The sequence below is a fragment of the Cupressus sempervirens genome, chromosome 3 (genome assembly GCF_028749045.1).
Source record: "Cupressus sempervirens isolate cs-2001-9-10 chromosome 3, ASM2874904v1, whole genome shotgun sequence".
Taxonomy (NCBI): domain Eukaryota; kingdom Viridiplantae; phylum Streptophyta; class Pinopsida; order Cupressales; family Cupressaceae; genus Cupressus; species Cupressus sempervirens.
The window spans coordinates 286,032,004-286,045,877 of NC_143120.1; the positions used below are offsets into that span (position 1 = coordinate 286,032,004).

The 13,874-nt window shown below is 34.9% G+C and overlaps 1 protein-coding gene across 1 annotated transcript; it reads left to right on the forward strand.

Moving 5' to 3' along the window:
- The first annotated feature begins 406 nt into the window (after positions 1–406).
- LOC149566072 (protein ANTAGONIST OF LIKE HETEROCHROMATIN PROTEIN 1-like) lies at positions 407–3,351 on the forward strand. Its single transcript, XM_089819507.1, has one exon. It carries the CDS (start codon positions 1,777–1,779, stop codon positions 3,115–3,117), a length of 1,341 nt encoding a protein of 446 aa, XP_089675633.1. The 5' UTR covers positions 407–1,776; the 3' UTR covers positions 3,118–3,351.
- The last annotated feature ends 10,523 nt before the right edge of the window (positions 3,352–13,874 follow it).

Genomic DNA, 13,874 nt, shown 5'->3' on the forward strand with positions numbered 1-13,874 from the left:
TTACTTATGTATTTACAATTTTTCAAAAAATATCATTTGCTCAATAGCCTACCAAGTTACCCATGCAATGCACACGTGTAAAACACACACACTCTCTCTCTCCCCCTTCCTCCTTCCCCATCCTCTATTTATCTCCCAATCATTTTCCAATCCTTCTTTATCTCCCTCCATATATAGACATCTATCTTTCCCTTGAACCCCCGCGTCTCTCTCTCACACACTTATTCTCCTTATCTCTTTCTATAATACTCTTGTCATGCATCTATCTATATTTTCTTATCCATCTCTCTATAAGCAAATGCATAGTTGATATAAAACTATCACTTCTGCGGTACAACCCTTGTATGCATAAGCAACATATATTCTACACATAAAACAAACAATACACCAAAATCTTCTCTAATTGATCTGTGCCCATTGCACGCAAAAATGCAATAGCTAGTTTCCTCTTTCCTATGGCAAAAAAATGCTGACGAAGTCTCACTTTGCCCTTGGCCCGATTGTCTGCAATTGTACCTCCAGAACATTTCACTACTTTTTATTCTTTTTCCTCTGTGAAGACATTCATAAAACTGCTTGCTTCTTTCTTATACACTAACTGCTCGTAATCCAGAGGCAAATAATTTTTTCAATAAGCCAACCAACTTCAAATTAGGAAGTATCAAGATATTCTAGAGCACAGAAAGGGCTGAGAACCTCGCATTGGGTTCTAATTCTGCACCTGCCGTCGGTCTAAATTTCTTATTCCTAGATGCAAATTTCTTAGGCCAGACGCCTGACCTACATATTATCATTAGTATATTCTAGTATCCAATGTCTTGATCAACAGCCATCTTTATGCAACTGTTGGATCTGCTTTGCATCTAAAGCAGTACCCATGATCCGTAAGATGGCAACAGGAACAGATCATAATCAACAAACAACGGCACTGTAGATAGTAAAATTTCGAAGGCTCCACCCACGGTAGAAAAGATGATCATTTTAAAGGAAAATATTGCAAAATGACACTTCAAAACATTCTGGGAAAACCTTTACTATGTTTTGGAGCTTCAAGTTCATCGACTTGGCAGTATTTTCTTTATTCCGCAGCCTCACAACGAAGACTGGAGTACAAAATCAGCTTTCTAATGAAAAAACTGAAGATCTTTTCCCTCGGATTCGATTGGCATCTAAATTCGAGCTCAGCGATTCATTCAGCAAACCTGGTGGGCTGAATTTTAAATTCTCAACAGAACAGCCATGCTATCAATCAGTGATTCTTCTGTTTGAAAGCCATGCATCCCTAAATGTTTACCCTCTCTGTTAACGCAAGTATGTTCTTTTGGCTGAGAGCCCATGCCCACAAGGAGAAATTTATGGGATCCAACCTTCCCCCACGATATTAAGGGATATAAATCAGGCAATAGTTTACTGGAATCCAGTATTTGGAATGATGCAGTATGAAGAGAACGATTAGAGTAATTCATGGATGCCGGCTATAAGATAGGGCCGTGCATTCAGGAATCAGTATACAGTCCACCTGATTGCTTGAAAAATTTAGGGGAAGCAACTTCTAGAAGTAGAGTGATCGATTATGAAGACACGAGCACCGGCAAACAGTGGAACCCATGAAGACATGGATGCTTATATGTGGTTTTAATTGAAAACACATATATGGAATCTTCTTTATGTAAGTCCCCAATATATATTAGAGAAAAAAAGAGGAATCTATTATTCTTCATCGAAGATCGTGCTAGTTAAGCGCATTTTATCATCGGAAAAGTGTGCACAAAGCAAATGAATCGGGAGGAGATGGAGTTATTGGAGTTCCTGCTCCTGTGTTTCTGCACCCAGTCATTCGGAAGTGACATCCCATCAAGCAGCCAGCCTCTTCACTCGGAAGATCTGCCGCCAGAAACCCCTCTTTCATCGATCTTCTTAGTCCTCTGCGCTTTTCTTTACACATCGTCATGTCTCCCAAACATGGGCAGAGAGTGCTGGAAAGTTCCTAGAAATAGCACGGCCTGGGAAGGGGTACAGAATCATACCTTTGTGGACGCCCATGCCAGGGACAAAGAGTGGCGTAAGAATTACAGGATGGGATTTGCATCGTTCACATATCTGACGGAGGAAATCAGGCCTTATATTGAAAACCCTAATACAGATTTCGTGCGGGAGCCGGTGGATGTTAAGAAAGCTGTGGCAATGGTAATTCACAGGCTTGCACACGGAGATTCACCGAGAAAAATAGGGGATTTGTACAATCTTGGGGCTTCTACGGTTATAAAGTACACCAAGATCATCACCGGAGTTCTGGCAAGCAGAAATAAATTATATTCAAAATACATTGTGATTCCTACAGAGGAAAGGATTGAGAGGCTGAGTAGCGATTTTGAATCTATTACTGGGATTCCCAACATATGCGGTGCTATTGGGGGAACTCATATCAAACTCCAGCTTAAGCCGAGAAATTCTTACAGGCCCGCTGATTATTTGTCTACCCATGGGTTTTACAGTGTGCTTTTACAAGGTGTTTGTGATGCAGATAAGGTCTTTTGGGATGTGTGCTGCAATGCTCCTGGAAGATCGGATAATGCTACTCATTTCAGGGCTAGTAGTATTTGGAGCAAGCTCAGGTTAGGGGAGATCTTGCGGCAGCCAGAAATTCAAGTGCGAGGAGGGGCAATTTTAAGGCCTTTTCTTGTGGGTGATGGTTCCTTCCCTCTAAGTGCCTCTGTGATTACTCCTTTTTACGAGACCAATCCTGACGCAATTCGAGAGAGTCACTTTGATGAGGATCTTCTCCGGGGCCAAGCGAAAATTGGTAACGCCTTTGCTGTTTTAAAGAAGAGATGGAAGATACTTGAGAATTTGAATGTGGATGTGAAGTATGCTGCCCAGACTATACTCGCTTGCTGCGTTTTGCATAATTTTTGTCAGATCGCTGAAGAGCCAGAGCCCGAAGAACAGGTTGACAACTCACCCACTCAGGAATTTGTCATTTCCTACGAAGGCGAGGGTGAAAGGAATCTTCAGATGATAGGAAAGGAGAGGAGGAGAGCTCTTTTTCTTGAATGGCTTCGTAGGAGGGGCGAAGCTGAGTTGGAGAGAGCAGCAAGAAGGCCAAGATTGTTGTGATGATTCAAATTTCTGCGAAGGCTTGTAGAGGATAGGGCTGGAACTGGGCTCTACTATTGTATTGCAAGGTTAGTATGATTATATGGAGCAATCTGTAGAGCTAAGGTAACAAATCGGGGGTAGTTAAGTGTTCAAAGAGGCCTAGTGTATAAGGTCTGTGTGAGAGTAGAATTTTGGCTACTCAATGAGCCAGACATGATTCTAGCAATATATGATATATTCTCTTTGGATTTAGTCCAATGGTATGAAGCTATGGTGATTTATTCCTGTCCTTGTTCTTCTGGATTCTGAACTATGAAAATCGCTGTCCCTTATCCTCCTCACACACATATCTTGTTCTCATTAGTATGCTGTTCTTTCTTCTTTTAAATTATTGATGCTATATTCATGCTTCTGCGAGTTTATTAGGATCAATGTTTTGGATCATACTTAATGATCTATTATCAGGATGAGAACTAAGAATGTAGAGAAATTTTGATGATAGATCATTGAATATGATCTGAAACGTTGATACTAATAAATTCACACACAATCACTCGAAGCATGAAGATATATCAATAATTATTGATGCTGTTTTTACTTGTTAAGAATAGGAGTTTGAGGGTGTGAGTTTGGGTATGAAATTAGGAAAGTTTAAGAGATACGCAGCTCAATGGTATCGATCCCCCTTAGCTACCCTATAAAGCTAAACTCGGAGAAAAAGTTTCTGGAAGTTGGGTTTGCAATTTTACTTGTGTTGGGTGTTTGAGAATGCATGATAGCTGAGGGAAAGGTTTAGAATCTGCAAAAAAATATGTCAAGAAGAGATAGTAAGGGCAGTCCGTCTGTGAGTTTTGCATGTACACTCATTTTTCTGAAAGCAGAGTAATGATTTTTGTGGATTTGTTTAATGCTTGCATAAAATTCAAGTTATAGAAACACACAATGTTTGGATGTGGAAGATCCTTTGGAGATTACAATGTAGATATTCTTGAATACCTGCCTCTGTTTCCTCACTGCGAGCAGATTTGAAGTCTATATCAATAAATTCCGAAATTATTATTTGGATAATCAGGAATGCATTATCCAAGATCACTCTCGTAGGAAAAATGAAATTCGGCTGAGTATATTGGCTGCTTATATAATGTTTTGAAATCACAGTCATGTAAAAACAGTCTTAATTGAATGCCTACAAACGCATTGTTAAGGAACATCTGTGCCTTGTTAACAATTAAACTTATTTGGAGGCCCTATGGTACTCTGCTTCTTATATCTCCTGATTTAGACATAACCGCAGAATGCCTCCTGGATCTTCCACGTATATATATCCACTCTTATAACAGCCATGACCTTTCCAGTCCATAGTAATGCTTAAAATTGTTTGTGGATTTAACTGTGAAGATTTTGATAGTAAATTTCTTGACACAATTAAATCCATGAACATTGTAAGCATATCTACTCTTGTTTAGTATGTGTGAGGTGATAAGGGCATCCTCATTCAATCGTTGTATGAGGTTAAAACTTAAAACCAAACATCTCAAATCTGCTAATAATAGCTGTATTGTCCTTAAACAGTTATAAGGTTTAAACTTATAACTATCTTCGGTTACTATGATTAAGAGTCGAGACATTTACTATTGCAATTTATTGTAGAACGATAACTGTTTTATTTGTCGTCGTAAAACATATGAACTTCCTAATTGGTGTCAAATACGATGAAAAGATAAAAAGTTGTTTTTGCTCGGTGCTGTGAAAAATAAGTTAACGTCAAAAAACTTAGATGCAACATCTTGTATGAAAGAACTTCCAAATTTTTGGTCTCCTCCCGAGCACAACAGACTTCTTGGTACACCACATCCAACAGACGAGATAGTTTGTCTGTGTCTAGTTCTATAGGCACTTTTACCTCAAACTATCCATGGCTTAAATGAGATATAATAATGGGTTCTTGTGGCTAGCTGCAAGGGATTCTTGAATGTGCAGGTTGATTCAAGTTTTGTTTACTCGTAATTTGGGAAAAAAAAGGTACCATATTTTTCATCTATATTCATGTAATTGAATGTCTCGTATGACCCCTAAGACATTAACTGTACATGCTCATTCACAATCCGACATAAGATAAAAAGCGTAGAATGATGCAAGCAATTATAGGAAGTTGAAAAAATGTGCAGATACCCTTAGGACAGTCTGGAGCCTCTATGGATTTTATTTGATCTGTCAACATTAAAGAACAAACATGTAGAAATGGATTCAACCACGGCTGAACGTGTCATCTGTGGCATAATGACAGATTTGTGCAAAGCCAAATCTGTAATCATGGCCAAACATGTTACCTGTATCACAGTGACTATAATGCGCATTACCCAACTTAAAATTTTGGTCGAATATGTCATATAGGCCTCACAAATGGATTCATTCATGGCAGAGCCTATCACAAACACCTCAGTAAATTTAAGAGAGCACCAAGGACAACTTCCCAGCAGTTTACATGCTTTTTTCTGTCGATGCTTTTTTATGTTGGCTTGAAGAATCATCTTAAGTACAGGTTTGGGAGTTAAAACATCACGTAGGGTTTAGTTTGTTGGAAACATGTGCAGCATTCTTTCGGAATTAGTAACAAGGGTTGAACCGTTTCTCGTGTACTATAAGTTGAGTGGTTGTATCAGACATTGACAGACCAGTCTTTTGGTACAACGACAACCCCACTCTAACAAGTGGTATTAGAGCTTGGTCACAGGTTCGAATCCTTAGACCCTCGGGTAATGCTGAGAGGGAGATTGTTTGAAAAATGTTCAGCACTCCCATTGGAATTCATGACGAGGACTTAACCGTCCCTTGTGAACTATAAATTAAGTGGTTTTTTTGATACAATGACAACCCCGCTTTAAGTTTTAGGACGTCTTATTTGTGAAGGGAATAGAAAATTGAATGCAAAAGAAGCAAGATGGTTCGTTGTAGATGGCAATGGTTTGGTGAGCTTTTAACCTAGAATTTTTACAACTCTATTTGCTGGAGTTCTAATCCATTCTAGGTTTTACCAAGGCAAGCGTAGATTTGTTGTTTGTTTTTTGATCGGTCTCGTTCACCATGTTTCCCATTCAATTCTTCATTTCCTTCATTGAATATGCAGTACAGATAATTCAAGGAATGTTTGTGCACAAGTCAAGTACCTAAAATCTGCACATAACTAATTAAGAGCAAGCCTAGACAATGTAGAGTCTCTATTTATGACTGGAAATTAACATAACCAGGTAGGTACAAATCAGTAATGAAGCCCTGGTGGATAGGCCATTAGAACTAAGAAGAATTTAAACAGCTTATTAGCAAAAAAAATTCGGAATTACTTGTCATAGCATTATTCCTACCACTTACACCTATTGAATGTCGGATAGCTTATGCCATATTGACATGAAATTGGGGCTGGGGCTGTTAGCTGAAGTGCTGGATATAAAGAGGAGGTAGCTGCTATGATGCACGAGAAAAGGGATAGGAAATACAGGTCTTCCATGATGATCCCAGTAATGAGGCCACAAGGTATGTGCCTTGGTGGTCCTTCCGTTTGTAATTTCTAAGAGCAAAATTTTAAACTCATCCTGTGAGTAACTACAAATGCAAATCCTACTTGTCCCTACTAGGGAGTTGTACCATTTATTAGGGCATGAAGTTCAATTCAGCTATAACTGTTTTTTGTAGATTTGAATTCTGTAAACTTTTTTAAACGCATAATCTCAAAATGTAACCTGGAATTTGAGCAGAGTAAGTTACAATGTTTATCATACTGGTATCAGGGTCTGCCATACTACTTGGTGTAGGAGCACCCACATAAAGATCTAGAACATCCTAAGAATATTCTGGGCACATCCTAAGAAAAAATCTAGAATATTCTGTAAGCCATTTTGGCAAGATCTAGAACATTCTGTAAGCCGTTTTGGCAAGAGATCTCTTTGGGTCGGTTTTCTATTTTGTAATAATCTAGAATGTTCCGTAGACCGTCCTAGCAAGTATAAATAGATTTTTTAAGTTTAGGTTTAGATCAAGTTTTTGGATACAAAGTTATGGGAAGAAGAAATCTGTAGGAGAGCAAGTGTATATATTGTTCATTTGATGAATTAATTAGAAGAATATTATTATCTATCTCTTTCTGGTGCCGGTTTCTTTTGTTTTTGCTTCCGTTGAGTTTATCTTTGCATCACTGCCATATTAGAGTTGCATTTATAAGATAGAGAAGCAGAGGAAGGTGATAAACAAGAAAATGAGAAATATATGGAAGGAAATATGTTGGAAAGTTAGGTCCCGTTTGGTTGCTGGAATAGTTAAGTGGAATAGGGAATAGGAATACATATTCCCATGTTGCCTCTAAAATGAGCTTATACCTATTCCAAAAAAATAGTTGTGGGCCCGTTTGGTTGCTGGAATAGGAATAGAAAATTTGAAATACATTTTCTATTTTCTGTTTGGTTCGTCAATCGGAATAGGGAATAGGAATACATATTCCCATGTTACCTCTAAAATGAGCTTATTCTCATTCCAAAAAAATAGCTGTTATTGGAATAGTCATTCCTATTCCCAATATGCATTCCCATTCTCCATTCCTATGCCTGCAACTAAACGAGTGAGAGTAAGGAAGAGAGATTATTAGAAAATGGTGATAAACAATGATAACAACACAACCCCATCTTGGGTAATAATGTTTGAGGGAGCAAATTAATATCATTTTGGGGAAAGCCCATTGACATGAAAATTCATGGCTTTCATATTATATGTTTAACTACAATGAATTTCGGATGGCTCGACTTATGTGATAGTTTTTGTGTTGTTTTGCCTGTACACTCTATATTTTGCTTTTTTAAAAATTTGGACCCAATTTTATTTTTCCTTCTTATTCTCTAACAAATTTTGTTAAATTGTTATTAATATAACTTGTTTCAATAATGATGCAATATTCTTATTGGCTAATAGATTTGAGGTGACATATATCAAGGAAAGTTATTTCTAATAGATTTTTGTGGCAATTTTTTTGAGAGCTACTATTGCACATTTAATTTATTACTTTACTTATTTTAATAGATTTATTTATTGGTATACTTGTTTATATATACTCATTCTCTTTAGTTTCTACTTATTTAGTAGGTGAAATTTTTATGGTCTTTTAAATAATACTTTTCATTCATTTTTCTACCTAAAAAATAAATGAGTTAATTGAAAAAAGAAATTTGGAGAAAAAATTACTATTTTTTTATAGGCAAACAAAATTTAGACATCGTATAAAATAAGTATTTGAGGTACAAAAAGAATTGGTGTCTTAGACAAATAAAAATTTGGACGCAAATCTTAAGACATCTTTGGTGTGTGTGAGAGAGAGAGAGAGAGATTGAAAATGATAATTTTGATAAGATCAACAAAATAAATTAGACTTTTTGGAATCATGAAAATAAACATAATTTTTAGTCCCACATTTCCTAATCATGAATTTATGTTTTGACTTCATCTTTTAGCTATTTGTTTACCTCCAAGACTTAATTCATAAAGTATTAAGCAATAGTTATTCTTTTGTACTTTCTTATTCTGATTTTAGATTTTTAAAGAATATTTCTAGTTTATGTTTGACTTATCATATTTTTGCTAGGGGAGAGGACCCAATACTTGAGCACATTCCAATGATTTAATAATCAACATTTTTGACAAGATTGTACCAATGGTTGTGACTTTAAATTTGTTTTTGTTAATGATGACTACCCATAATTGAATGAGAAGTGTCCAAAAAAGAACCAATAGTGTGATGCTACATCAGCTGCACAAGTATGGGGTCTGCACAAGTATGGGGGTCTCCAATGCACTATGATTGGTCTCACTTTTTTTCAGAGCTATTTTGCACACTTGGAAAAAAGTATGTTGATGTGGCATTATATTTGATGATGTGGCTCTAAAACCGTAGTTATAAGCAGGGGACTTGCCAAGTAAGCTATTATGAAAAAATGGGAGTGATTTGAAATTTCCACATAAGATTTTGAGAAAGCGCAAAGTTAGGGTGCTCATCTACTAGGTCCTCTCCCCTAGAGTTGTTTTCATTTTTATTCATAAATTAAATAAAGATTGGGTAACCAATGAAAAATAAGGAGAATAAAATATTTGGAGGATTTATAATGTACTAAAGTTCTCAATGATAGAATTAAATAGATTTTTTAAATTAACTTTCTATGTACTACTTTTATAATTTAAAATAAATAATTAAAATATATATATAGTTTTCTAATATGGATAAAAATTTGATTTTTACTTTATTATTATTTATATTTAAGTTAATAATTAGTTTTATTTTAAAAACTTGTAAATTAATTTATTATGTTTAAATTATATGCAAGTGACTATTATAACAATAATTATATTGAATATTATGATTATAAATATATTAAGTATTATAACTATAATCAATTAATTAGTCGATAATGTTCCTTCCCTTGATCATAGATAATGTTCTTTTCCTTAGTCATGGATAATGTGTTTCAATCAAGGAATTTTGACCATCAAGATTGGATGTCCCAACCTTCCTAGCTCCTTACTTTAATAACACCCCTCACTTTCTTGGTGAATTGTTCTAGTCTAAGGAGAATACGTTTTGTGAGATTCTACCATACATTTTGTCATCCCCTAAATTCCCCACAAAGTATTTTAGGTCAAAAAATTGTATTTTTTTGGGACCTTGAAGTAGATCCAAATATATTTAATGTTTCAAAGAACCCACTTCCTTTAGGGTCCGTTTGCTTTTTGGAAGATGATAGGAATTGGCTTTTTCAAAATCCAGATTTGAAATTTTTCGCATTTGTTTCAAAATTGGCAAAATGGAATTAACATACCAGACTTCCAATTTTGCCTCAAAACTAGGGTTTCCAACTTCCTACTAGTAAGTAGGAATTGAAATCAAAACTTGGTTATGTTTTTTAAGTAGTGTAAAAACAATAGACTAGACTACTTTTTGAAATTTGCCTTCAACTCCAAGCTTACTCATAAAAATTTGTCTTCACACACATCTTCCAAGTGAAACAAACGGTTCAAGTAAAATCCCAAAAATTAGAATGAGGATTTGCAAAACCTTGATTTGGCTAAATCAAGGTTTGTAGAAATCCTAGTTTTTTAAATTCCACGAACCAAACAGACCCTTAGCTTTCTATCCAATTCTTTTGGAGTCATGGTATAGTTGGCTCCTCATGCCATGGCTTCGTCATTAGAGAAAACAATTTTCCCACGTGAAAAAAATCATGCAAAGAATGATCTATGCATCCAAAACATCTTAGAACTTTGCAAAAAAAAATTGTTTAACTAGAAGAAATATAAGAACTTTATCTGTAATCAATGGCTCCCAATGTTTGGTAATCCATTGACTAAGATCAAGGAGAGAGGGCCAAAAAGCTTTAATTTTGCATATAATCACTTGAGAGGAAAGGTCTAAAACCACCTGATTAATCTTTGCAATAGTATCATCTTCCAACATAATAGAAATGGACAGGGAAATAGGAAAAGGAACAACCTCTTCCCTACCACTCGCAACCACATCTTTCTTAGCATAGCTGCCTTTGGGACGAGAAGGACATTCTCCATCCATATTACCAGACCTAGTATCAACACTTGTTGAAGCCCTAGCCACATCGCAAGAGTCCTTCAACGCTTTCAAAAGATTTGCAACAGGTAAATCAACAGTATCATCACTTGTAGTGACGGACAACCTTGCATCACATGTCTAAGAGGGTCCTCGAGTAAGAGAAGCAAGGGGAGGATGGTAGGAAGACCGGGTGCGAGAAGTTGAAACCCCCACCCCTGATAGCCCCTTCCCCGACATACCCTGCACCTCGAAGGAGGACCCAATTGCAGCATGAGGCGCAGAAGACCCCGCTCAGTGGAACTAGCCCAGTCATTGGTACCCCCTCCACCACAAACAAACAAAGCACCTAGACACGCCATAGTTGAAACCCTAGCTGTTGAAGCCATTGTACAATGGCATAGATGTTATTCATGGTGTTGCACTGACAATTACCATTGGCGGCCACTGATAAAAGGTCGATACATGAATGAGCATAAATATTGACGTAGTTGAAAATGTATGGACAGATTCACGAATAGGGTCATAAAGAAGAAGTGTTGGGAGATATATTTCCATGCTTTTGGAGCCATAAGAGAGAACCAAAAAAGGGGTTGTAGAGGATGAGCAAGAGATATAAAGAGATTTAGCGGATTGAGTTATAGAGAGATAAGGGTCATGGAGGGAAAATGAGTCAAGGAGAGATAAAGAGATGCTTGATTGTAAAGCTTAGGAGAACGTAGATATCAACATGAGACAGATCTAAGAGGTATTAATGCTCATACCACCATAGAGATGGTGTCGTCCAATGTGACCCCATAAAGATGGTGTCGTCCAATGTGACCTCACTATTTCATAGCTCTAGGTCAAGTGTTCACCAATAGAAAACATTTATCATCATATTCATTATAATTATGTCTAATATTATTATTTATAGTAATGATTCTACTATTTATTACAAATAACTAAGTATTTATATAATAATTACTAATTTGCAACTATATGTAATGTATATTTAACTAGTGTATTATATTTATTTCATCAATATACATGCAGTATATTATATTCTTATTTATTAGTTATTGTACTTTTATCTAATAAACATATTTCTTATATAGTATTATATAAGAAATAATAACTTGATTATTTCTAAATGAGTTTATTAAAACAATTCAATAATATTTTTTCTAGTTATGTTATATTACTATAATAAAAAATCAAGTATTTTTATCATTGTTAAAAGTTATAGGACAAGAAGATTTTTTGTTAAATTATTATTATAAAAAATAAATGATTTTATCATCCTTATACTGTGAAAAAGAAAAGGACAAATGAAATAGTGAAATTCCTATTGTATGAAAATGAAACAAAATGCAATCATAAAAAAGTTTGTCAAATGATTTTAACTCTTGCTTCTAATTAGTTGGTGGTTCGACATTGAAAATGTTGATGTCATCCCAATAGGACTCTAGAGTACTATTAGCCAAGATAATTGAAGATAGACTTTAGGAAATGTTGGAAGCCTTTCTTAATTTTGAATGATGACTTGTTGATGCTTTAGTATTTAATTAAGTCTCGGGGAATGCATTAATATCTTGTCTATGGTAGGAACTAATAATTATACAAGCAAGCTCAAAAACAACTACTACTTGTTTTTCTACTTTAAATATGAAGAATAAATATTAAAGAATATGATGGAAACTAGGAATAGTAAAATTTGAATGCATGATAAAATAAAATAAAAAATACTATATAGACATACACATTGGATATTATTTAGCATGTTACACTTATAGGAAATGTGAAATAAGAGAAACTTAATTATATCACGCAATGAATTTCATGTCTATACAATATATTTGAAGAAAATTTATAAATATAATAAAATAGAAATATCCATTTACATAATACTAATTAAGAAGATGTTATATTCTAAATCCATACTGGAGGGACCAAATAGTTTTTTTTGAAACTTTGAATGGTAGGATTGTCATAGCCTAATCAATTCACTAATATGATGACAAAAACAACAAAATAATAAAATTGTTGTATTATAGGAGATACACAAATGTAAATAATAAAAACTATTATAGAGTGGAATTTTCCATGTAACATTATGCCCTTAATTTGGGTGATTGTGTGTATATATGAAAACTTTGTGTTCACATATCTGGAGATGTCAATACCTTAGATTGTCTTAGAGGAAGAACACATTCTAATTTCATGTACATTCATATCCTAAACTATATATCAAATTAGACAAAAAAATTATCTTCTTCATATGGGAGTTGATAACTTAAAAAATATTACTTGACTTCTAGGCATTAAGGAAACTCTTTATATAGATTGTCAAACATTAGAGGGTAAAAAAGTGGTCATTTTAAAAGTGTCACCCAATACCCACTTAAACAGGCACCAATATCATTCACTCGGAAATGTCAATAGTTGTGGCCAAATGTCTCTGCAATAAACATGCACAAATGGGTCAATTATCGATCAAAAAAGCTAAAAAATGATCGACAATTGGTACACATGTTGTCATTTTGAGGGATCCTTTAAGGTTGGTAATTGGGGGGTCAAGTGTTCATGGAGTTTATGGTTATTGGAACACATTCAACTACTAGTTTTCTTCCTCTAGTTCTCATTAAAAAACACACATAATGTCGTAGTATTTTACACTTTGGACAAAAGGGACTTGAATGATTATTTATAATGCTAAGAAAATATGAAACATAACAAATCAATTAGTCAAATAAATGAATGGGTTAAATGATTAATTACAAAAACATGTTGTCCATTAGTGAATTGAGATAAATTCCTTTAACATTTAGAATTAATTCAAAATGTTGTAGCAAAGAATTTTTTTAGAGGGGGAAGAGCGTGATGGGTATGAGCCATCACAAAAATCTTGTTTTGATGTATGGATCCTACGATAAAGATCTATATTTATGTTAAAAAAATTGTTACAAAATGAGCTACACATTTCTGCTCTGCATTTCTAGAAATATTTCCATGCAAACAATAGAAAGTGTTGCTAGCTACAAGTAGTACAATGCATTATGATTTAAAGTAGTTGTTACACTATATTGAGAATGCCAAAGAAAATAATCATAATTTCTTAAAAAAATAGCGTTAGCAAAGACTACAACAAAGACGAACTACTTGCTATTGTGTTATATTGCATTGGTCAACACTTGCAAAATGT